This window comes from Diabrotica virgifera, chromosome 4 (assembly GCF_917563875.1).
Source record: "Diabrotica virgifera virgifera chromosome 4, PGI_DIABVI_V3a".
Taxonomy (NCBI): Eukaryota; Metazoa; Arthropoda; class Insecta; order Coleoptera; family Chrysomelidae; genus Diabrotica; species Diabrotica virgifera.
The window spans coordinates 36,927,161-36,953,731 of NC_065446.1; the positions used below are offsets into that span (position 1 = coordinate 36,927,161).

Below are 26,571 nucleotides of genomic sequence, written 5' to 3' on the forward strand. Positions count from 1 at the left end.
AATATCAAATATGTCACCCTACTTTGGTTTTACAATTCCTGCCCTCATAATCATTACCGAACCACGTTCACATATATGTATTAGGTTATTTGAGTATGTCTCCAACCCTGTGATAAACCGAGAACTGACGTTTTTTAATCACTAGAGCATATCCTTCACCAACCACATAATAACTATATTATATGACATATTCGGTGTTCTTCACGGAGAATGCGTCACAAGCACTCAATTACGTCGGATTACCTACCCATCCTATAAAAACAGCAGATATTTAATCAAAACTAACACCAAAACCATATCCGTGCAGATACGTCAACTGGAGCCTTTACAAATATTTTCTAGCTAATAATATTCCACAGTTAGGTCTTCTAAGAGCCGATATATCAATCAATTGATATATCAGTTCCCACTAAAGTTATGAACTATGCTAGACCACTGCTTCCACCTCATATCATCAACAAAATCAAGCATAGAAGATGCCTCATACGTCAATTCCAATAGAGCCCAAAATATACTCAAATCTGCCTGCTTATGCTACGGCGGCAATATATTCCTCAGATATCCCAAAAGAACATTCCCATTCCTACACACTTCGAACTGCTAACCTCTGCCAGCAACAAACTTCCTGACAAATACACCGACACCCTGGAGGCAACAACTCTTTTTTTCCATACACCTAAATCAATATACCTCATCTAATTTACTTACCGTTGCACGTCATCCGCGCCGTAGCCTGTGACAAGATACCAACACGAAATATTTAGGCGGTGGGTGTGTTCTTTTTTAGAATCAAAATGATTCTAAAGGGGAACACACCTACCGCCTAGATATTTCGTGTTGGTATCGTGTCACAGGCTATAGCGCGGATGACGTGCAACGGTAAGTAAATTAGATGAGGTATAGCTCAGTTTAAACTTTGCACACGGACAAGGAGGAATCAGCACAGGACACCAACAACCACCACCAAATACCACCAGGGACCATTAACAAAACCAGTGTCACCATCTATAAAATACAACACGTCCTGAAGAAGTGACAAAGTAACCTAAATAGGACTTAGAGAAAAATTCAACGTTGCAGAAAACACCAAACGATAGTGACTCGAAGTGGTCGGCATCTGTTGATCATCTGGTGAGATCACCACTGACTATGATCGTAGTCGACCACGGGCTCCCATGGTCTGGCCATAACCTATTTCTACGGACAATGTAGCTGGCTATTTGCCAAAAAATCAAACGTACAACCTGTGTTAATTACCGCCACACTTTTACCATTGGGATTTCAAGAACAAGAATAACATAATATGAACAAGAATAGTGGTAATTCCTATGGAATCTTGTCCATGATTATTCTTGATTTTTCAATTCAAAAAGTATGAAAAAATGAATAACCATTTTCAATTTCGTTCCAAAACGAAAACACAGCCGAACCATATTCCAGTCCAATCAGAGAGTGCCGCAAGCACCCCTATCGGTTTCGAAACTTATTAGTCTCTCATCAGGAGGCACATATGCTGCTCTCCCTGATCCAACCAAAACAAACCCCAGCGTGCAGTTCCGGATTGCAACGAACGAAATGGCATAGATGCCCTAGCGGCAACTGCTAGCAAAAAGACTAAGTTTTCACTCTAATGGCATATAAAACAACATAATGCTATTCTACATCCCACCAGAATGAAAACAATGGGAACCTTCTCTGGTTACACCTCCGAGGCTTCTACAATGTGCAAGCCATACGGATCCTGAGACTAAGGAAGATGAGGGAATTCTACAATTTACAATTCACGTCCCATCTGCTCAGCGCGGTAAAGTTCCAACGAGAATGGTTCCCTTCATACTCCACACAGAGTAAATGTAAATCAAAAATGAATAACCATTTTCAATTTCGTTGCAAAACGAAAACACAGCCGAACCATATTCCAGTCCAATCAGAGAGTGCCGCAAGCACCCCTACCGGTTTCGAAACTTATTAGTCTCTCATCAGGAGGCACATATGCTGCTCTCCCTGATCCAACCAAAACAAACCCCAGCGTGCAGTTCCGGATTGCAACGAACGAAATGGCATAGATGCCCTAGCGGCAACTGCTAGCAAAAAGACTAAGTTTTTACTCTAATGGCATATAAAACAACATAATGCTATTCTACATCCCACCAGAATGAAAACAATGGGAACCTTCTCTGGTTACACCTCCGAGGCTTCTACAATTTGCAAGCCATACGGATGTTGAGACTAAGGAAGATGAGGGAATTCTACAATTTACAATTCACGTCCCATCTGCTCAGCGCGGTAAAGTTCCAACGAGAATGGTTCCCTTTATACTCCACACAGAGTAAATGTAAATCAAAAATGAATAACCATTTTCAATTTCGTTGCAAAACGAAAACACAGCCAAACCATATTCCAGTCCAATCAGAGAGTGCCGCAAGCACCCCTACCGGTTTCGAAACTTATTAGTCTCTCATCAGGAGGCACATATGCTATCTCCCTGATCCAACCAAAACAAACCCCAGCGTGCAGTTCCGGATTGCAACGAACGAAATGGCATAGATGCCCTAGCGGCAACTGCTAGCAAAAAGACCAAGTTTTTACTCTAATGGCATATAAAACAACATAATGCTATTCTACATCCCACCAGAATGAAAACAATGGGAACCTTCTCTGGTTACACCTCCGAGGCTTCTACAATTTGCAAGCCATACGGATGTTGAGACTAAGGAAGATGAGGGAATTCTACAATTTACAATTCACGTCCCATCTGCTCAGCGCGGTAAAGTTCCAACGAGAATGGTTCCCTTCATACTCCACACAGAGTAAATGTAAATCAAAAATGAATAACCATTTTCAATTTCGTTGCAAAACGAAAACACAGCCGAACCATATTCCAGTCCAATCAGAGAGTGCCGCAAGCACCCCTACCGGTTTCGAAACTTATTAGTCTCTCATCAGGAGGCACATATGCTGCTCTCCCTGATCCAACCAAAACAAACCCCAGCGTGCAGTTCCGGATTGCAACGAACGAAATGGCATAGATGCCCTAGCGGCAACTGCTAGCAAAAAGACTAAGTTTTCACTCTAATGGCATATAAAACAACATAATGCTATTCTACATCCCACCAGAATGAAAACAATGGGAACCTTCTCTGGTTACACCTCCGGAGCTTCTACAATTTGTAAGCCATACGGATGCTGAGACTAAGGAAGATGAGGGAATTCTACAAGCAGCATATGTGCCTCCTGATGAGAGACTAATAAGTTTCGAAACCGGTAGGGGTGCTTGCGGCACTCTCTGATTGGACTGGAATATGGTTTGGCTGTGTTTTCGTTTTGCAACGAAATTGAAAATGGTTATTCATTTTTGATTTACATTTACTCTGTGTGGAGTATGAAGGGAACCATTCTCGTTGGAACTTTACCGCGCTGAGCAGATGGGACGTGAATTGTAAATTGTAGAATTCCCTCATCTTCCTTAGTCTCAGCATCCGTATGGCTTGCAAATTGTAGAAGCCTCGGAGGTGTAACCAGAGAAGGTTCCCATTGTTTTCATTCTGGTAGGATGTAGAATAGCATTATGTTGTTTTATATGCCATTAGAGTGAAAACTTAGTCTTTTTTCAAAAAGTATGCTGTAGTACGTCAGTAGGTACATTTATTTCAGCAACTAATAAAGTGTAATAAGAATATTTGAATTGTATATTTCATCTGATTAAAGACTCCGATCGTGTAAGACTAGAAGATGTGTTAAGATTGCCAAAGGAGAAAAATCAGCCCACAAGATGATAAAGATATTTAAAGACATTAATACGAAGAACAAAACCAGAATAAAAGTCAAAAATGAACCAACATGGGAAGTAGAAATCAACTTGGGAATGAGACAAGGGGATAGCTTGAGCCCATTGCTTTTTAATTTAGTAATGGACAAAATCATAGAAAACATTAAAAGTACAGAAAAAGGATATAAGATGGCCGAAAAACAAATAAAAATCCTCTGTTATGCTGACGACGCAATCTTAATGTCCGATAACGAGGATAACCTACAGCGAATGGCACAAACTGGCGAAGAACTACAGCATAAAAATATCAATAGATAAGACCAAATCCCTGGTAGTGTCAAGGGAACCGATAAGATGCAAAATAGTAATTAACAACGAACTAATTGAACAAGTCTCGAGATTCGAATATCTGAGAGTCGAAATATGTAGTTATTGGAGAGGTTAAAGAGAGCGTCCGAAAGCAAGCAAATAAAGCCAATTACGTGTCAGGATGTCTGAGGGATGACATCTGGAGAAATAAAGATATGAGGCTGGAAGGGAAAGTACGCATATACAAATCATGTGTAAGACCGATCATGACGTACGCGATAGAAACAAAATGTGACATAGCAGAAAGCAAGAGGGTACTAAGAACATCAGAAATGAGAACGTTGAGGTCAATAACTGGGAAAACGCTGAGAGACAGAATACCGAACGACAGAATAAGTAATCTCTGTAACATACAAGACAGTACGGTGGGGAACACAGAGAAGACGATAGTGGAATCAGCATGTGACGAGAATGGACAGCGACAAAATAGCCCGTATAGCCAGAGATTCAAAGCCAACAGGCAATAGACCAATAATAGGAAGGCCCTTTAAAAGGTGGCGAGATAGCTGGCGGTTAACGTCACAGCTACGAATACAAGCTCAAAATCGGTTAAGAACAGGTCAAGAGGCCTAATATAAGAAGAAGAAGAAGAATAAGTATTGTATATTTCGATATTGACTGCCAAAATATTCCCAAGTTGATTGAACCAGTATAGAGAATATAATGTCTAGCATTACCATCTTATAGTACAACAATTAAGTTAATACACTAGACAGAGTCAGACAAAGAAGAGAAGAAGAGGAACTAATCTGACAATGGTAGATGTGACCTTTCCAAAACTTCAAAGAATAGTTCTTTTAAAAATATTTTAATATATTTAAATATTAAATATTTTTTTTATTTTTGAAAACTATATAGCTTTTGTTTAACCAAAATCAAAATATCTTAACAATTGGTTAGACTTACCTACAGGATCACAAGGATTCTTTTTAGCATGACAGGATACAGTAGCTTTTGATCTAAGGTGCTCATACTCTTCGGGACTTAATGGACTGTAATTTATTTTGTTTGCAACTTTTCCGGCTGGGCTTTCAATTACTGTTGCCAAATTGTAGCTCTGGTCTTCAATGTTTTCCAAAACTGTGTCTCCATAATATCCGCTCAATGATTCATTTTGTGTTCCCCCTACAAAGAATTAAAGATACTATTCGGTCATACATATACTTATTGCAATAGATAGTAATAGTTTGTCTCTAACTCTAACAACTTTGTTTTTCGTAGATCATCAGGTAGTCGTAGCGAATGATGACGAAGACATGGACTATATGTTTACAAAACTAAAAAAAGAATTTGAAAAATGGGACCTCAATACAGGGTGAGTCAAGAGGAACTGTACATACTCATATCCCGTATAGAGGCCCCTATGGGGAATAACAAATGACCATTAAAAAGTGTCTGCTCCCATTGTTTAATAATATATAGGGCGAGTTTCGTATTTTGACAGAAATTTATATTCGTCATAATTTTTGAACGGTCAGATCGATGTGTCTCTTATTTTGGTCAATCGTTACACTATTACCACCTAATTAACTGATTTATTCAAACTAGAAAAAAATCAGGTCCGGCTTTAAAAAATTTGTTCGTTTGGGTCTTAGAAAAAATTTCACCCTGTATACGCTTTTTGAAAACTCTAATATTAATTTTACAAATTAGAAAAATAGGCAATTAAAATGACATATTTTTTCCCACACGATTACTTAATTTTTTATAAAAAAATCAAATTTGACTATGAATTAAAAATTTGGTAAAGTGAACCATAGATTTAAAAAAAAATAACTTTTATTACAAAAATTAATTATTTTAAACAAATATTTGATTTATGTTACCACCCAATCAACTGATTTATTCAAACTAGAAAAAAATCAGGTCCGGCTTTAAAAAATTAGTTCGTTTGGGTCTTAGAAAAAATTTCACCCTGTATACGCTTTTTGAAAACTTTAATATGAATTTTACAAATTAGACAAATAGGCAATTAAAATGGCATATTTATTTTTTCCCCACGCGATTACTTAATTTTTTATTAAAAAATCAAATTTGTCAAAATCGCAATTTTACCATAAAAATAAAAAAAAATTAAACAACGTTTTTCTTAAAATTAAAAGTTTCACCATTTTATTTTTCTATAACACGTCTAGATCTAAAACTCCCCATAACACTTCTCTTTGGACTCTATAGTTTAACGTAGACGTGATCAAGTATGTAGATAAATTTTAAATTGTTTCACTTAATTTTTGCGATTTAACTTCAGCAATTGTCATAGTCTTCACAATGGTAAGAGATATGTGCTGTAAAAATTTCAGAAAAAAAATGGAACGTTGTAGCGAGTTAAACCGTGATTTCACCTTTTTTTTTTCATTTTTAGGTTAAAATTCCGATTTTGACAAATTTGATTTTTTAATAAAAAATTAAGTAATGGTGTGGGGAAAAATAAATATGCCATTTTAATTGCCTATTTGTCTAATTTGTAAAATTAATATTAGAGTTTTCAAAAAGCGTATACAGGGTGAAATTTTTTCTAAGACCAAAACGAAATATTTTTTAAATCCGGGCCTGATTTTTTTCTAGTTTGAATAAATAAGTTGATTGGATGGTAACATAAATTAAATATTTGTTCAAAAAAAATTAATTTTTGTTATAAAAGTAAATTTTTTTAAATCTATGGTTCACTTTACCAAACCTTTAATTATTATTCATAGTCAAATTTGATTTTTTTGTAAAACATTAAGTAATCATGTGGGGAAAAAATAAATATGCCATTTTAATTGCCTATTTGTCTAATTTGTAAAATTCATATTAGAGTTTTCAAAAAGCTTATACAGGGTGAAATTTTTTCTAAGACCAAAGCGAAATATTTTTTTAAATCCGGGCCTGATTTTTTTCTAGTTTGAATAAATAAGTTGATTGGATGGTAACATAAATTAAATATTTGTTCAAAAAAAATTAATTTTTGTTATAAAAGCAAATTTTTTTAAATCTATGGTTCACTTTACCAAACTTTTAATTCACAGTCAAATTTGATTTTTTTATAAAAAATTAAGTAATCGTGTGGGGAAAAAAATAAATATGCCATTTTAATTGCCTATTTGTCTAATTTATAAAATTCATATTAGAGTTTTCAAAAAGCGTATACAGGGTGAAATTTTTTCTAAGACTCAAACGAACTAATTTTTTAAAGCCGGACCTGATTTTTTTCTAGTTTGAATAAATCAGTTGATTAGGTGGTAATAGTGTAACGATTGACCAAAATAAGAGACACATCGATCTGACCGTTCAAAAATTATGACGAATATAAATTTCTGTCAAAATGCGAACCTCGCCCTATATATTATTAAACAAGGGGAGCAGACACTTTTTAATGGTAATTTGTTATTCCCCATAGGAGCCTCTATACGAGGTAGGAGTATGTACAGTTCCTTATGACTCACCCTGTATGATAATGTCAAAGAGAGAGTATCTTAAAATAGGGGATGATGAAGAAGATCCAGATTTAGAAATTAGAACCACAAAAACATGGAAAAAATATAAATATCTCGGATCTATAATATCTAAAGCAGGCACTACCAAAAGAGACATCAAAACCAGAACGCAGCAGGGCAAAAACATTCGGTAAACATTCGGTAACAAAGGCGGTAAACATTCTAAGCTCTCTTCTATGGTCTAAAGATATGTATATAAGACAAAAAACGAAATTGACAATTTATCGAACCTTGGTTGAGCCTATTATGACTTATGGGGCAGAAGTTTGACAAATCACGAATGAAGATAGAAAGAGAATAGAAGTAGTAGAAATGGATTTTCTACGGTGGGGTGATATATCCAAAAAAATCGGATTAGGAATAAATTATTAGAATGAAGACAAATACTGTATATTCCAGTGTAGATAGAATTGTAACGAGTGTGGTATAGTCACGTAAAACGAATGAATGAAGATAGATGGCCAAAAAAAGCTTTAAATTACATACCACAACAAAGAAGAAGAAGGGGAAGGCTTTCAGTTGCCTGGGAAGAAAATGTACGGCACATCATGAGAGATAGAGCCATCAAAGAAGACGAATGGATGGACAGAAAACGATGGCGGTCGAAATGCGAGAAGCGGCAGAGGCTGTATATAGGAACCTCGCTTATAAATAGATAGGTAGTAATCGTTCACACAATAATATTTTATAATTTATATTACACCCCTTCATGACTCAGTGGTAAGAAATCCTACTTTTAGACCCAAAGGTCGTGTAATTTCAGAGAACAAATGTCTGATAAGAGAGGGTCCAGTGAGAAAGTCTAAAGAAGAAGACAGTCACTAAAGAGGGAAACATACCGAATTAATTGTCAAAAAAATACACTTGCATTTTCTAGGTTTTTAATTTGGTCAGTGTATAGTAGTTTTAACGGTATGAAGTAAACATTATAGTAGGGGGGGAAAGTAAGCTAAATTTGCAGTTACTCGAGCGCGATGGGGAGCTATTGGATTGTGAAGATTAGGTCCTAAAACCAAAAAAAGTTAAGTAGTTTTCCATTTAAGTGGGGACTTTCCATTTTTTAATTTAATTTTCCATTTCCACCAACGATTTTTCCGATTATAGGGCAATCTATCCATAATTCGAAAAATTGGGTCGAATAAAAGTTACTTATTTTTACGTAGGGAATCCAAATCTGCAATAAAAAATGTGGGCTCCTATTTATAGATTTTTCAAAAATATTGAATACCTGCATTTTGCACTTTTTCGGTCTGATATTTTTTTCGCGAAATATTGCGGGGTTCCTATTTAAAATTTTAAATTTACCCCTCAGCCCTCTCCGTGGGGGTCGTGTTTGGTATCATTTGATAGATTTTTAAAAAATATTAAACCGGCATTTTTTAGTTTTTCGATCTGACGTTTGTTTCTCTAAATATTTGCTTTTTTCTTGTGAAACTTTGTGACTCTCTCATTTCCTTACGCCCCGCTCAAACCGTCAGATTTTTGAAATATACACTGTTCTGCGTGTACTTAACTTACCTTATTTTAATCTGACGATTTCGAGTTTTTCTAAGGATAGATTTTTTTCGGACCCTCCTTAACGAACTCCCCTGTATTAAGATCCAATGTATGGTAGAGGTACATTCACATTTGGCAAAAGAATTATATTTTATCTGGTTTTCTAGCAACATAGCTGTTACATTTTTTATTGAATTTACGATGTTTCACGTTTATTCTGATGAATCCATGACTGTTTATTAATGTTTTAAACCGTGTTAGTATGACACATGACTCCCGAAAATAATTCAAAAGTTGTGGCATTACATGAAGATGATTGTAGTATACGTTATGTTGTGAATAATTTGCATATTGCCAAAAGTACTGTCTATGATGCTTTAACGAAGTATCTTCAGACTGGAGAATACACTAGAAGACCAGGATCAGGCAGATCCTGGTCTTCTACCTTAAAATCTTCTACTTTAACGTCAAATGTTCTCGCTAGTCGTTTGTTAGAAGCTGTAAGTTTCTACAAGAGCTGTAAGAAGAGTCCTGGTAAAAGTGGTTTACGTTCTTATTAGCCAGTAGCATGCCCCAAATTAACAGCAACTCATCGAGCTAACAGGATGAGATTACGAATGATCACAGAGACTGGACTGTTCAGAAATTGAGTATTCCAATATTTTCTGCCCACTCCCTTTTTTGCTTACAATCTCTAGACGGACGCGAACGTGTATGGAGGAGTCGCTGAGATCGATTTGCATCTTGCTGTATTTCATCCTTAACGCCGTTTTAGTAGCGAAGGTGATAGGGTATGGGCAGGTATTTCTTTCAATAGATGCACCGAATTAATTTTAATCGAACATGGTGTCATAAATAAGTGTGTATAATCAGAGGCGTGCGGTCCATGGAAGCGGGGGAAGCGCCGCTTCCCTATTTATACGTCGATATAAGAAAATATAATAATATTATTAATTAATATTTAATAATAAAAAATTTTCCCTAGTCCAAGTAATCTACATATTACCTAGGCAATAGGCATTGAAAAATATTAAAAATTAATCGCGTACGAACGAACTCAATATGCACACAATTCAACTATTTGGTCCACTACTCACAGAAGCGCATCTCAAAATCGCCGCTTGTCGTACAGTTGTCCCGTTTAAAAAGTAGTCAGGGTTCAATGACCGCACCCCACTAGTCGCGCTAATTTTGGTACCATGGAAGCGCTTATCCTATCGCCTTCGCGAAAGTGAGATGCTCCGACTGTTACTGCTGCTAAAGGGTGCTTAGGTATTACATACATTCGCTTAAAGAATATTTCGATTTAAATTTTTTGCAGAGATTTTTCCTTTTACTGATCTTTTATTTGACATTTTACAGAAATCAAATGGTATTGCATTTTGTATAAGACAAATTGATGACTTTATTAATACGATAATTAAAAAAACGAGAGCAGTTTAAAAATATTTGGGATAAAACTGAACATGGGGTTTGAACATGAAAGAAAAATAATGAAGATTGATAATTTCGGAGACAGAGAGACAGAGAAAACATAGGAAACAAAGAGACCTTTTGATAATATTCTACAACAAATGAATTCTAGCTTTCAAAATTTTAACGATTTAAAATTTGTAGAATTATATATATAATCTTAATATTTCTAATTATAATTCATCAAAATTTCCCACAGAGGAATTTATTTCATTACGATTAAAATAATGAAAATTTTTTGATATCTCTGCTTTGCATTCTCAGTTAAGTGTCATTTATGAAACAACTGACATTAATGATAAAGAAATACCCAGAAATCTGGGATTTCTTTATAACTACTGGTTTAAACAAGTCACTGTGTGAAGTGGTCAAGTTGTGTGAATTAGTACTACCAACTATCCCAGCCACAAGTGTATCAGTTGAACGAAGTTTTGCAGTATTAAGATGCATTAAGAGTTTCAAATTAAGAGTTTAAACGAAATTCAACAAGCGAAGACAGACATTGAAAGTTAGCCCTATTATCCACTGAAAAAGACTGCATTCAATAATTATTAGAAGTTGATAGGAGAATAGACCTCGAGTATAAATAAGTGTAATTTTAGTGAAAGTTGTGTGTTGTGGAAAATGCCTCGGAGTAAAAAATTTTTTTTAAATAGGATTCTTCTTCAGAAACCCAAGCCCGGCGCGAGGACTCAAGGCCCGAGCTAGCAATACAGATCAATGATAGGTCACTAGTCACTAGAAATAGCGGGAATAGAATGCCTCACGCATTCACGCGTCGCGGAATTAGTGTGTGAGTCCTTGTACGCAGGACGTCTCACATAATTAAGTACTTTGCTGATAGAGAGCCCCTGCGCATCAGAGTGTTATCAGGTGGGAAGTGGCTCGACCCTCCACCCTTAAGAAAATATTTTTATATCCTTATTGAATCGCTTCCCCTTTCAAAAAAGTCACCGCACGCCACTGGTGTATAATGCCTTTTGGGTCCAAATTAATTAAATCTCTGTTGTTCAGCTAACATTATATTTACATCGAATAAACGGTGATTCAAACATAAGTTGTTTACAATAACATCACATTACCTAACTCAAGTATCTAATAATAACTCTAATACTAAATTCACCTACACTGCATTTATACCCGACATAATTCGGCGATTAATACATCACGTTTCTAATTCACGGTCAAATGTCAGTGTCTTCGTATCAGGCTAATACTCTATATTATATTTTGATAAAGTTATTTAAAACTTAAAACATATTTTATATATGTAGATTGTCCCAACTATACTACAATGGAACTCTAACATCAGACATATAAAAACGCCAGTCTTTGAAGGACAATGTTGTCTCCTACGTCCTTTTCGTTGGGGATAATTTCTTGCAGGATATTCTACGCATGAAAATGCGCATCCACTTACTGGGTGAATTGTCATGGACTACCTAAATATAGTCAGAATGACCGTTTTGGATTGGCCCGCTTGTAGTCCTGACATGAATCTATTAGAAAAAGTAGGGGTTATTTTAGGGAAAAAGATTTAAAAAATGGCAACCATTGCCAAAAAGGTTTCAAGAGCTGAAAAAAGCGTTGAATGAAGAATAGGAACATATACTGCAAGAACAGATTCCGCAATTTATTGCAACTATGCCTATTAGATCGGGCTGTATCGTCGCCCCCGCTAGAGAAATTATTCCGATTTGATTTTTTACACAAACTTACTCAAAAAGAGGTCCTTATAACATATTCACAGGGTGCCGGGCGGTGCAGTGGTCGAAAAATTGTTTAAACAATTTTTTTAAACAAATTCACAAAAATAATTTTTTCATTTCGAACAATTTTTTTTTTAAATAATTTGGGTCATTCTGAGCAAAAAAGGTCTCTAGTCATTTTTCTCTAAAATTAATTGTTGTCGAGTTATATGCGATTAAAATTTTTAAAAATGCGAAAATGGCCAGTTTCCAGGCTTAATAACTCGATTAAAAATTATTATTATGAAATTCAACAAGTGACCAAATCAAGCTTCAAACCCCTTCTTCAAGGTCCTGAAGAGATTTTTGTCATTATTTAATTACAAAGCTGTTATTTTTAATTATTAACAATTAGCGCTATAGTCCAGGATGTATTGTCGCCCCCGTTAGTGAAATAATTCCGATTTGATTTTTTTGCACAAACTTACTCAGAAAGAAGTCCTTATAACATATCCACAGGGTGCCGGGCGGTGCCGTGGTCGAAAAATTGTTTAAACACTTTTTTTTAACAAATTCACAAAAATAAATTTTTCACTTTGAACAAATTTTTTTAGGTAATTTGGGACATTCTGAGCAAAAAAGGTCTCCTATGATTTTTCTCTAAAATTGATAACTGTCGAGTTATACGCGATTTAAAATTTGAAAAATGCGAAAATGGCCATATAACTCGACAACAATCAATTTTATAGAAAAATCACAAGAGATCTTTTTTGCTCAGAATAACCCAAATTATCTAAAAAAATCGTTCGCAATAAAAAAATTATTTTTGTGAATTTGTTTAAAAAAAATGTTTAAACAATTTTTCGACCACGGCAGCGCCCGGCACCCTGTGGATGTGTTATAAGGACCTCTTTTTGAGTGAGTTTGTGCAAAAAAATCGAATCGAAATAGTTTCGTTAACGGCGGCGATGATACAGTTGGACTATAGGGCTAATTGTTAATAATTAAAAATAGCAGCTTTGTAATAAAATAATGACAAAAATCTCTACAGAACCTTAAAGAAGGGGTGTGAAACTTGATTTGGTCACTTATTAAATTTCATAATAATAATTTTTAATCGAGATATTAAGCCTTAAAAATGGCCATTTTCGCATTTTTCAAATTTTTAATCGCATATAACTCGATAACAATCAATTTTAGAGAAAAATGACAAGAGACCTTTTTTGCTCAGGATGACCCAAATTATCTAAAAAATATTGTTTTAAATGAAAACTTATTTTTGTAAATTTGTTTAAAAAAAATTGTTTAAACAATTTTTCGACCACGGCACCGCCCGTCACCCTGTGGATAGGTTATAAGGACCTCTTTTTGAGTAAGTTTGTGCAAAAAAATCGAATCGGAATATTTTCGCTAGCGGGGGCGACGATACAGTCCGGTCTATATGTGTATTGAAATAATTCGCAGATGTAGGGAAGGCAATACCCGATACTAACCTAAACAGCAGCCAACTGTGGGCAATTAAAATTTTATTTTTTCTTTGGGTTAACCATGTTACCATGTTAATTTTTTGCGTTACTTATTACTTTTTGGTTACTTATTTTTCCTATTATTACTCTTTTGGTGTTGTAAATAAACGATTTTTATTATTAATGTTTACTTCTTCCCCATATAAACCACTTTACACCTACAAACTTACAAAAAAAAACATACAAAAAAATAAGTATCCGGTTTTTTTTACCAGGAGTGTAGTTAAAACTTAAGAAGAATTTTAAGAGTTGCTGCGCAGTAAGCTTTAAAAACACGGAAATGATCCGCTCGGTATATTTATGTACATATTTGTAATATAGGGTTTTCTATGCGAATTTGGCTGTCATCGTATTTCACTCGACCGAGTAAAATACCGTGCAAGATGAATAATAATTTAATTGCTTAACTGACTTACCCACAATTAGTTTCCAGTTATAAAATCTAAGCGCAGCATTTCTTGTTTTTTCATCTATATTCAATAAGATGTCGTTCCGTGGAGACGGTAGATCATAAACCTTGAAACAATATATAATTAAAGTAATCTTTTTAAATTACGAGTAAGGTTTTAGTACTAATACTTCCTTCTTTACGTTTATTTATTTCCTATACACAATTTGAAAAAATATGCGTGTTAAGATTTACAGATTACATATTAAGTAAGCGTAAAAATTCTGAGAAATTTTTTTTTATAAAATATTTTTACAATATTTCATTCGTTTCGACATTTTCCATAGAAGTCTACTTTTTTGCTTGAATCATTTCAGGATGTACAGTTATAGTCGAGGAAACAAAACTGAAAAAATGGCAAAACCTCGCATTTTTTTCGTCCAGCATGGCTTTGTACAAAAATTTAGGATTAGACTCATTTCACCCCTAGTTCATTTTCTATATTGAGCCGTTGTACGCTTTGGTTTTTTAAGGGTGAAAACTACCCCTAATTGTAAAAAATTATAAAATAACATTTTAAATTTTAATATTGTCAACATTTCATTCTTATTAGTTACATAGTGATTGTTTTATGCTTCAAGATATAATATCATAGTATTTTAACCCTTACAACCAACCTTGTTGAAGCTATATATAAAAAATTGACTTATCCTAAAATAATAATTTCGGCTTGCATCGATTTACATAAAAATCTGAGATTAGGATCATCTCACCCTGTACTTCATATTATATATCATGTTCAAGGGCGTTGATTATTTTTAGGGGTGCAAACTACCCCTTATCAAAAATTATATACAAACATTGTTAACTTTAATATGGGTAAAATTTGGTTTTGATTGGTTAAATAATGATTGTTTTATGCTAAAGGATAAAATATCATATTTCAACCCTTAAAAACCACCCTTAATAACATTGCAATTTTTATAAGTAATAGTAATAGTAATAGTATAAGTAGTTTAATAAATCTATACAGAAAAAAAGTAGAATTAAAGAATTACAAAAACATTTATTTACACAAAAATACTAATTTACAAATACATATTATGTACAAATAGGTACGAATACAAATAGTTTTTTAGTCTTCTTCCAGTATACGAACTAGTTCTGTGGTATTACATATTATACATTGAAAATGCTCTATAAGCGGACTATTCGAATTTATCGAAAAAAAAATTCGTTTTATAAACACAGCTCCTTTATTTTTGGCGATAAAAAGATTTTTCAAAAATGACTTTGTAGGATCTTTGAAGAGCTATAAGACTGTGTGAATTAAATTCCGTAGGATCCTTAATTGGGGTGGGTTTAAAGGGCTCGATAAGGGGGTGTTTGCTCGTAAATAGAGGTTTTAAACAGCTATATCTCACTAACTATTTACTGTAATGAAAATCTTAGTTACGAAAATTTTAGTTATGAAAAAAGCTACTATTTTCGGAGATATTTTGAAGAAAATGGCGAAAAATACGAAATTGCAAAAAATCAATTTTTCTTTAAATTCCAATTTTTCTAAAATTAAACCTTTTTAATGGGTAAAACTTCTTGGGTGTATTAATAATACAATATAAAAGGAATTACAGAAAGGTAAAGGCCAATTTTTAATTAGGAGGGTAGTTAGGGGGTTGTTTTCACTGATTTTTTCATAAAGAAAGGCAGGTACCGACCTTTTTTTGATCATAAGTCACTCAATTTTTATGCTAGAAACTTTTAATTATTATTTTTGGAAAGAACCAATTGTATCCTTGAAAAAAGATTATCAAAGTTTTCCTCGAAAAATGCAAAGTTTGCCCGTTATTTGGCTTTGAATATTTCAAATTATACATTTGACGAAAAAAGCCAACTTTTAACATGCTGTATGTCGGTTTGTATTGGTCAAAAAAATATTATAGAAAAATAATTTGCTTTATGTTACTAAAAGACACAATTTCGATAACTACAGTATTTTTGATTAAATGCATATTTTTCGAGTTATTCTCAAAAAACTCTCTAAACTGTTAATTTCAACCGCGAATAACTCGAAAAATATTAGTTTTACGAAAAAAATGTAAAGCTCATTTTTTCTTAGAATTACGTTTTACCTCGATTTACATGGTTAAAATTTAATAAAAAATTCCCACCCCCGAGATGGGGTGGCAACCACCCCCAAAATTTTAGCGTACAGCGGCATGATATCGAAAATGATCTTTGGACTATTTCCTACTTTCTGTGAAAATTTCAAGTAAATCCATGCTGGACGAAAAAATTGCGAGCCAAAATACTTCATTTCCTCGACTATTACGATCACTGAATAGTTTACACCTTAATTTTTATATTGTAATACTGTAAAGTTGCAGTGTCGTACGGATATGATAAATGTCAAAGTCAAAAAATTTCAAAAAGTCAATAGATACTTGTCAAAAATTTCGCGTGTTGAAAAATAAAATAAATCGATATCAAACTCCTCAAAAAAAAAACTTCTTTGTATACTTTCCATTTTGTTAATTTTTTTTATTTGGCTTAATGCCTCGACAACTAATGGCCCTTGGCATTTTTGTTAAATTTTGTAAAATATATTTATATTATTTTGATTTTTTAATTTTAATCAACCTATTCTAGGTACACCACTGGTAACGTCACTGACGTAAAAGGTGCGTTTAAACGAGGTGAAATTTAAGAAAATTGGCTCCTAGATAAGTAAACCTGTAAACTATTCAATGATCGTAACTGTACTTTGTATCAATAATCATGATAAGCGCTATTCGCAAACCTTGTGTTTAATTTTTTATTGAAAATTTTTTTTTGCTTTTTGCTCCCATATTTTCGCCTATCACTCGAAAGGCTTAAGTTTTCAAATCACTTTGAAAAATTGAAAGCCGTCTACTGGGATAACCTAGGACACTTTTTTAATTATGTTGGTGGGGGTAGCCCCTCGGCGCGCCGAGCAAAAAGTTCTCACAACGCGCTCCAAAAATTGCATTTTCTCGGCTTCCTGTCATCAGATGTTGATCCTTTTTTAATCGATGTCTAGGGCGACAAGGATTTCCAATATGATATTTTCATACATTTAACCCCTCATCCACCAGAATTTAAATACATCTTTATTTCTTTATACTTCTACAATACCTTTCATTATAGTGTTATTTCTATGTTCAAAAAGTTGGACGGGTTTAAAATGCATGGTTTTTGAAAAATATAAGATCAAATTATAGAGCGCTTTTTTAAATTTTCTGTAAACTCTTTCTCTTTCCTCCATGTAACTCGAAAATTATAAAGAGATACAGTAATGAAAGATAAAATCAAATTCTTATCTGAAAAGACCCTATATTTTTGTACGTATCTTTTTTTCGTATCTCTTATCAATTTCAAGTTGCATGGAAAAAAAGGAAGATTTTTAAGAAAATTTAAAAATGCGCTCTATAATTTGATCTCATATTTTTTTCAAAAACCATTCATTTTAAAAACGTCCAACTTTTTGAACATGGAGATAACACTATTTTTATTGTAGAAGGAAAACGATGCATTTAAATTCTGGTGGATGAGGAGTTAAATATACATACTCACTTTCATCTCATTTTCCCTAAAAATACATTAGTCATCAATTTTTTTGCACCATATCTCGCTTAGTTTAAATGTAATCGACATTTAACAGTGCTCGTTTTAAAGGTCTTTTCAAGCACTACAAAAGGTGTTAATAGCATTATACCTTCAAAATCGACCATTTCCCTGTTCTTTTAAGGGGTTACATAGGTCTTGCGGATAAAAAAAATGACTTTTAAAAAAATACATCTCGAAAACTAAAAATTATTTTTATTTATAATTGTAACATGTAAGAGTATACTACTTAAGGTACTCTCAAAAAATTTTCATCCAAAAATATACATTTTTGTAGAGTTGACTGCAATTTTTCGACAACAGCCCTTTTTTGCGGTGGGCAGCATAACTAAGTCCAGTCTCATCTGAAATCAAAAAATCAAAAATTTTCTTGTAGTTTATACCTCTGACTAGTGAATGAAAGAAGGAATTTTTATTAAGTGAAGTCGTATTTGTTTTATGAAAAAAAAACTTCTTTAAAAATGGTCATTTTTGAAAAAAAAAATGAGAAAACTTGGGGTCGAAAATGTGTTTAAACTTATTTAAAATTTTCAAATTTCATTTCCTTTTAAATTCCTTAATTCATTCACTAGCCAGAGGTATAAACTACAAGAAACTTTTTGATTTTTTGATTTCAGATGAGACTGGACTTAGTTATGCTGCCCACCGCAAAAAAAGGGCTGTTGTCGAAAAATTGCAGTCAACTCTACAAAAATGAATATTTTTGGCTGAGAATTTTTTTCAGAGTACCTTAAGTACTGTACTTTTACATATTCCAATTATAAATAAAAGTAATTTTTAGTTTTCAAGATATAATTTTTTTTAAAAGTCACTTTTTTACCCGCAAGACCTATGTAACCCCTTAAGTTGAATACACCGATTTGAGCATGCACCAAAAAAAAATTTTTCACCTACGATATCTCTTTTTGTATTATAACTAGAAGATTTGTGAAGAAATGAATCTCTTTTATTTTTCATAAGCTACAAAAATGTTTTATATACTTTTTTAGTTAGATGCATAGTTTTTAAGGTATTCCCAAAAATCCTCCGAAAAGGTGTCATTTTTCAATGAAAATGGTAAATTTTTAACCACGTATTGAGTGTTTTTTTTAAGTATCGAGTTTTTAAAAAAGTCACAGGACAGTTTTTGCTTAGAATTAGGTTCTCTAGCCATTTCGGTGGTTATTTTGATCAAAAAATTTTCCACCCCGAGAAGGAGTGGGAACCATTACCAAGATAAAAGCGCCATAGGATATAGTATAGATTTTGTTTCTTGAGCTATTCCCTACGTAGAGTGAAAATATCAAGTAAATTGATGCAGTAGGATGGAAATCGAAGCCAAATACTCTTACTGAGTGCTCTATTCCACTAAGCATTGTTTTTCTCACAAAGCAATAAAAATAATTAAATCATATTTACCAAGCTTGACCACTGATCTATTCCATCTAAATCCTGATCCAAAATGCCAATATCTCCTCCAGCAGCAGAAAATAATGTTGGCAACCAGTCAGTTACATGTATTAGGTCAGTTGATACTCTTGCAGACTGTACTAAGAGGGGACTGTAAACGAAACCGACACTACGGATACCTCCTTCAAAAAGCGTATTTTTTACTCCTCTTAGGGGAGCATTGCTACCCCAATTTCTAAATGTTGGTGCTACCGTGGCGGCTCCATTATCACTTATGAAGACTACTATTGTGTTTGTCATTATATTCTTATTATCTAAAGCTTCTACTATAGCTCCCACGCTGTCGTCTAATTTTGAGACCATTGCTAAAAATACAATTATCAGTTAAAAGAGCGTAGGCGCAAAATTTCGTGCCAGTGCTTTTTAAATGCATTCCTTTTTTTCGATTTCTGAGATAACTAATAAGTACTTTTGAAAAATTTAAACGCCGAATGAAATATTACATTATTACCGAGGGCCGAAAATCCGTGAAAACTTCTATATTTATTTTAATAAGTTACAGGCTGAAAAAACAGAAAAAATTTAGTGTGATTTTTAATTTCAAATATTCTATTCAAAAGATACTTTTTGTTTATTCTAAGGGACTTTCGGCCCTCAGTAATAATGTAATCTTCCATTCTGCGTTAAAATTTTTCAAAAATATTTATTAGTTTTCTCAGGGTTCGAAAAAAATGAAAGCATTTAAATAGCATTGGACCAAGATTTTGCACCTACCCGCTTAAAGGCAATAGTGTAAAAAATTTCAATGTAAAACGAGTAATGTTTAAAAACTTTTTATTTATTTATGTTTTTTGAGTAGTGGTTGTATTTTGTGTTGCGTGCTAGGTTGTCCCATTCTTCAAGAGCAGCTTGTACTGACTAGCTCTGCGGTGTTTAGTGTATCATCATCGAGCTCCAATTCTTGTTTAAACATATCACACAAATGCTCTATAGGATTAAGGTCGGATGAGCAAGCAGGCCACTCCAGAACAGTGATAACTTCTGCTTCAAGGAGGTCTGTATTCACACTACCGGTATGTGGGGGTGTAATAAATGTTCTCTCATTGCACCTCTCCAGAACCTAACTACAGGTTCTATAACCAAATCAACATACCTAGTATATAACAACATACGAGCTGTTAAAGATGGTTGGATGGAAATTAAAGGAGAGTTTCACCGATCATAATGACTCATCAGAACATGACACTTCCTATTTCATATTTGTGAACAGATCTGGTAGTTTTCGTTCTTTCTGGTGTTCCTCACCCTCCACGTACATGAATTCGTCGGTCATCTGATTTTACACAAATCCTGGTTTCGTCTGAAAATGGCACATTTTGCCAATGTCCAATGTTCCAGATTTGGTGTTAAAGACACCAATTTAGGCATTCAATGTTGTGCTGCCTGGAAAACTCGGTAATCCGTGACTATCTGCTGTATATTCCTTGGGCATGAAGTATTTTTATTATCGTTTCAACTGAAACACAGTTACACATGTAGCTTCTAAAAGCTGCCTTCGGAGCTGAGGGTGAAAAATTGTTGGGTCTCTCCTAGCTACTTGTGCAATGAAATGATCATGGCCAGCCGTTGTTACTTTTTGGCGACTTTGTGATAGTCTATCCTTACGCGTTCCTAATTCCTGATACCTAGCTTAGGTTCTTGACACAACGCCCTATGTTATTCCTACCACTGCAGCTATGTCCCTCTGAGACATTTATTGCTCCACAAGACCAACAATATTTCACTTTGCACGTCCTTTAATCCCACAGAAGGCATGTTTTCGTTTTTGATCCCAAAAGTTAGTTTATTTTTTATGAATAGATTCATTTTTCCGAGAATGGGCGATTGTGGAGACAAATCTCAAAACGATTTTTATTGTTAAAATATGATTTTTGGGCCTATATATCATATGAGTGACGTTATGTCTTAGTATACCTCCCCCCACCCCCATTATTCGGAAAATATCGATCGTACGAAAAAAATTGTAAAAAATAAAGTGTGGGAAATCGCATTTGCAACAATTTTGGTTATAATCATTTTTTTCGCAAAGTTCAAAATGGCGGACATATTCAGCAAAAACGGTTCTCCTCTAAGCTCAAGATGGCGGCTAATGTGGCAGCGAAATTCAGTCGCGCTTTTAATTTTACACTACTATTGACCTCGTTCACCAACAAAGATAAGAATACTAAAAATTTGGGGAGCTCACCATGCAAAGTTATGCTTTTTTCGTCTAACCTGACTGAAATAAAACCGTTTACTGTTTACTACTGAAATTAGTAGTCAGTAAATAGTTATTTCTGTATCTTTTTCAATATTAGACACAGTTGAAGAAAATACATAGTTTAGCAGATTATTAACATATAAGGTTCCAGCTTACCTGCATAAGTCCTTCTATTCGAATCTACAATGTGACTAAATTTGTTGATAGTCTCTTGAGGTGCTTCGAGGAGCTTTCCATCATTCCCAGCGTGCACTGCCAAATGCGCCAACATAATAAAGAAGGGCTTGGAGCTGTCTTGTTCCATAATAGTTTTAACTGTGTAATCTGTAAAAAGATCAGTGGCATATTTTCCACTTTCTTCGTGTGCTGATTTCCCATCTTTTCTTAAATCAAAGCCTGTGTACTCCTTGTTGTCGAACTACAAATGCTATTAATTTATATAAAGTAATTACGAATCAACTCATTCTTAAATTGTTAACAAGCATCAATAAAAAAGTATTAAAAAAAGTATAAAAGTAGCTAAGTAGGGAAGGAAAGAAAAAATCTAACATAAAGTTAATAGATCTGAAACAGTGGAAACACCATTATGAGGTCTTATTGACTGAAGATAGATGTAAATTCCAAGCGATCGAAATGAAAGAATTATCCGAACATACACAACTAGTCGAGATAACAACCGGAGAGTTAAAGAGGCCCTCAAAAGATCGAAAAACGGTAAAGCAGCAGGACCTGGAAACATCCCAATTGAGTTGGTAAGTACAGACCAAAAAGATTACATGATATGTTGGTTCAACTATTTAAAATAAATGATTAAAAGGTCAAAATATCTCTGATGATTGGAGTGTTGGATACATCAGCTCAATATACAAGAAAGGGGATAAACGCATATACTCTAATTATAGAGGAATAGCTGTTACCAGCTCAGTAGGGAGGTTGTACGGTCGAATAATAAAAGAAAGAATAGAATCAGAATACGAAGATATGGAAGAACAAAGTGGATTTCGTGCAGGAAGATCGTGCACTGATAATATATTCGTTCTGGAGCAGGTAATAGAAAAACGGAAGGCAAGGAATCTATCTACCCACCTATTGTTTGTATATTTAGAGAAGGCATACGATACGGTACCTTTGAAAAAACTGTTTCAAACATTGACGAAAGTAAGTCTCGGTGGAGAGTATGTGGATGCTATCGCAAATATACACAAAAATGCAAAAGTGTCGTTAAAGAAGGAAACTTTACATCTGAATCATTTCCAATAACAAAGGGGCTTAAGCAAGGATGTTGTCTGTCTCAGACTTTATTTAAAATATATATTCAATCATCGCTAGAGCAGTGGAGGAAACAAGTATCCGGAATCCGGGACAATACATTAGGAAGATATGCGGACTACATGTTTAGAAAACTAAAGAAAAAATATGAAAGATGGGGCCTCAATATGAATATGTCAAAGACAGAGTATCTTAAAATAGGGGATGATGAAGAAGATCCAGAGTTAGAAATACGAACCACAAAAACATGTAAAGAATATAAATATCTCGGATCTATAATATCTAAAGAAGGCACTACCAAAAGAGACATCGAAAACAGAACGCAGCAAGGCAAAAAAGCGGTAAACATTCTAAGCTCTCTACCATGGTCTAAAGATATAGGACAAAAAACGAAATTGACAATCTATCGTACCTTGGTAGAGCCTATTATGACTTATGGGGCAGAAGTTTGTCAGATCACGAAAAAAGATAGAAAAAGAATAGAAGTAGTAGAAATGGATTTTCTAAGGAGAACGTGTGGTATATCCAAAAAGATCACATAAGGAATGAAGATATTACAAGGACAAATACTGTATATTCCAGTGTAGATAGAATAGAAACGAGACAACTAGTGTGGTGTGGTCACGTGAAACGAGTTAGTGAAGATAGATGACCAAAGAACGCTTTAAATTACATACCACAACAAAGAAGAAGAAGGAGAAGGCCTTCAGTTGCCTGGGAAGAACATTGAAAATGTACGGCACATCATGAGAGATAGAACCATCAAAGAAGATGAATGGATGGACAAAAAACGATGGCGGTCAAAATGCGAGAAGCGGCAGAGTCTGTAGGAACAGTGGCGTAGCTAGGGTGGGGCGGAGGGGGCGGTCCGCCCCGGGTGTCACCCTTTCGGGGGTGACACCCAAGAGGCCCGATCACTAAAGAACGAATCGTTAATTTGTAACTTTACTTACTTTACAATCAAAATACAATTGGATATTATTTTGTGAACACACGAAATCGAGAAAAGTCGAGGTCAAATAGGTATTTCTTGTATTTTTTACGTTAAAAGGAAAAAAGCAGTTGATCTAAGTAACGAAATTCTCAAGAAGCTTGAAATTGATGGTTTAGATTTAGATATTATGAAGTGCCATTCAGAGAGATACGATAATGCAGCTGTTATGAGCGGCGTAGTTACATGGGGGAATTATTAAAGAATTATTATTAAAACAAAAAACAAAAAGACCTTTTTCGTTGGATGTATTGATCATTTAAATAATTTGTGTTGCCAGACCTCTTTTGCACAAAATTCATCTTGTGTAACATTTTTCGGAACCGTAGAGGCAATTTTTAATTTTTCTCTGCTTCCACTAGCTCCTGGGAAGTGCTTATTAAGCAGAACATTTTGATTGTGCTGTTTCAAATGAGGAATTATGTCATCATTTCTTTTGGAATTATGTACTAAGAGAAATAAATTTTTGTCAGATTGAATTACAAAGTAAAGGCATAACCTTTGATCAATCAGCGACCAGAATAATAGGGACACTTCGTCTTTATACTGAAGAAAAACGTGGTCATAATTTAGATGAAGCAATAGATTTTGCCACGAAAAAATATTAGGACGACGAAATTCCCATCGAAAAATGAATTCGATGTAAACAGGCTATGGATGGTGAGTTAGCTACCGATACAGGACTCACATTTCGAGCGGAACTGCAAAAGGATATGCTAGAATGTTTTGACCTATTCAATGTTGAACTCGAAACCAGATCAATGTCCATTCATAGATTTTGATCTTGTGTCTTGCTTTGCTTTTCACGAACAGTGAACAGTTGAAATTAGCTGTTTCAACATTTTGTGACTTTTAGGTATTATAAAGAGGTATCAGAAGCAGACCTCCTGCTAGAAATACCAAGGTTCGGAAGACAAGCGGCCACTATTACAGCCTCTAAATGGTTAGCTGTAGACTTTATAAAATTCTTGTGGAATGGGATTTCATGGAATCCCTCTCAAACTTAATGGTCGCATTAAAATTGTTTATGACCATTTGGGTACCGGTTGCTTCACGTGAGAGAAATTTTAGTAAGCTAAAATTAATCAAGAATTACTTGCGAGCAACAGTGGCGCAAACAAGGCTAAATAACCTCGGTTTATAACTATCGAACATGAAGCAACACAAAACATAAATATAGAAAATGTGATTTCAGATTTTGTCGCTACTAAAGCTAGAAAATTTTTTTTTAATCATTCTATTATATTCAGTATACATATAGTTAGTTATACATAGTATGTATAGTTATATAGGTACTATTTACTACAATTTCATTAACAATAATTTTTAATTTTTTCGTTATTCAAAATATACGTTTATCGGATTTTCGGCGATTTTAACAATCTTTATTTTTAGTATTTGGGGTGACACCATTCATTACCGCCCCGGGTGTCACCCATGCTAGCTACGCCACTGTGTAGGAACCTCGCTTATAGATAGATAGATAAAAGCAGCTTCAATTTATAACTCCATTATTGCTAAAGTTAAAACTAATTATAAAAATATCAACAAATAAGAATATAAGTAAAAAGATAATGAAATAGAAACATAAAATGCATAAATAATAGAATTATCAGGAAGATAATGGACAATGATGTAACTCCGCCAATTTAGACCAATATGCATATCTTGGATCCAGGAAATTAAAATCAGAATAGAAAAGGCTTCAGCAAGTTTTAACAAAATGAGAATTTTAAGAACACAAGAGATTTGAAGTTAGAGCTAAGAGGTAGGTTGGCTAGGTACTACATGTTCTCGACTTTGTTTTATGGAATGGAAGCTTGTACCTTGAATGTGGCATCAATGAAAAAACTGGAATCATTCAAATTGTAAGTGTATAGAATAATTATGAAAATATCATAGACAGAACACGTCAAAAACAAAGAGGTTCTGAGAAAGATGAATAAAGGTATAGGAATCTCAAATACAACCAAAACAAGAACATTGGAATATCTCGGACATATTACACTTGGAAAGTTGCTCCAACTGATTATGAAGGGAAATATTCAAGGAAAAAGAAGCATATCATGGCTTCGCAACCTGGGAGAATGATAAGGATGTATATCAAATGAACTTTTCAGATCAGCCGTCTCTAAAGTCCAAATAGCTATGATGATTGCCGTCCTCCGTTGTGAAGATAGCACTTGAAGAAGAAGAAGAAGTTATCTATCAAGGACATTATGTCGTAGGTATACCTAATATTGTTTTTTAGTTTCTCTAGTAGAATCTATCATTTGTTTCTATGATTGCTCTTCGTACATACAAGTTTTTTTATTCTAACTTTCTATAATGTCCTTGTAGTTATACAGACGTATTTTTTCTTTATGATTCCAATACAGATTTTTGATAAAACTCTTGTACCTTTAGTATTCAAGCAACTATTGAAAATATTTTAATTAATACATTTTCATAATCTATAACATTCTTTAATTCAAAAATTTTTTGAAAGGTAGTATCTCCCATTTTTCCAAGCAATTCATAAATCTAATCTGACTCCAGTAACCCAAGATTTGATATTTCTTAAATACCTTTTTGTATATCATTATTTTATTTATCTTTTTTTTTTTTTTGATAAAATTCAAGCAGTATGATACTGAGTATCATTTTTTATAATAAACACTACAAGAAACTTTGTCAAAATCAGTAGGTACTACTCTAATGAAGAAATTTAATAAAATATTTTTAAATGATACTACTACTATAAGAATAAGCATTGTTGAAGCGGATATGAAAACATTATCGACACAATTGCAACTTGTTTAGCATTATTTGTCAAAAGATGTGTATGAATG

At 33.9% G+C, this 26,571-nt stretch overlaps 1 protein-coding gene across 1 annotated transcript in view; it reads right to left on the reverse strand.

Moving 5' to 3' along the window:
* Window positions 1-26,571, reverse strand: part of LOC114329930 (arylsulfatase J-like) — a 71,379-nt gene that overhangs the window by 514 nt on the left and 44,294 nt on the right. Inside the window, exons 5-8 of the mRNA XM_050648150.1 lie at window positions 21,637-21,898; window positions 19,230-19,585; window positions 14,215-14,314; window positions 5,045-5,263 (exon numbers count right to left, since the gene is read on the reverse strand). Coding sequence (XP_050504107.1) covers window positions 5,045-5,263; window positions 14,215-14,314; window positions 19,230-19,585; window positions 21,637-21,898 — 937 coding nt within the window. The remainder of the gene's footprint in view (window positions 1-5,044; window positions 5,264-14,214; window positions 14,315-19,229; window positions 19,586-21,636; window positions 21,899-26,571) is intronic.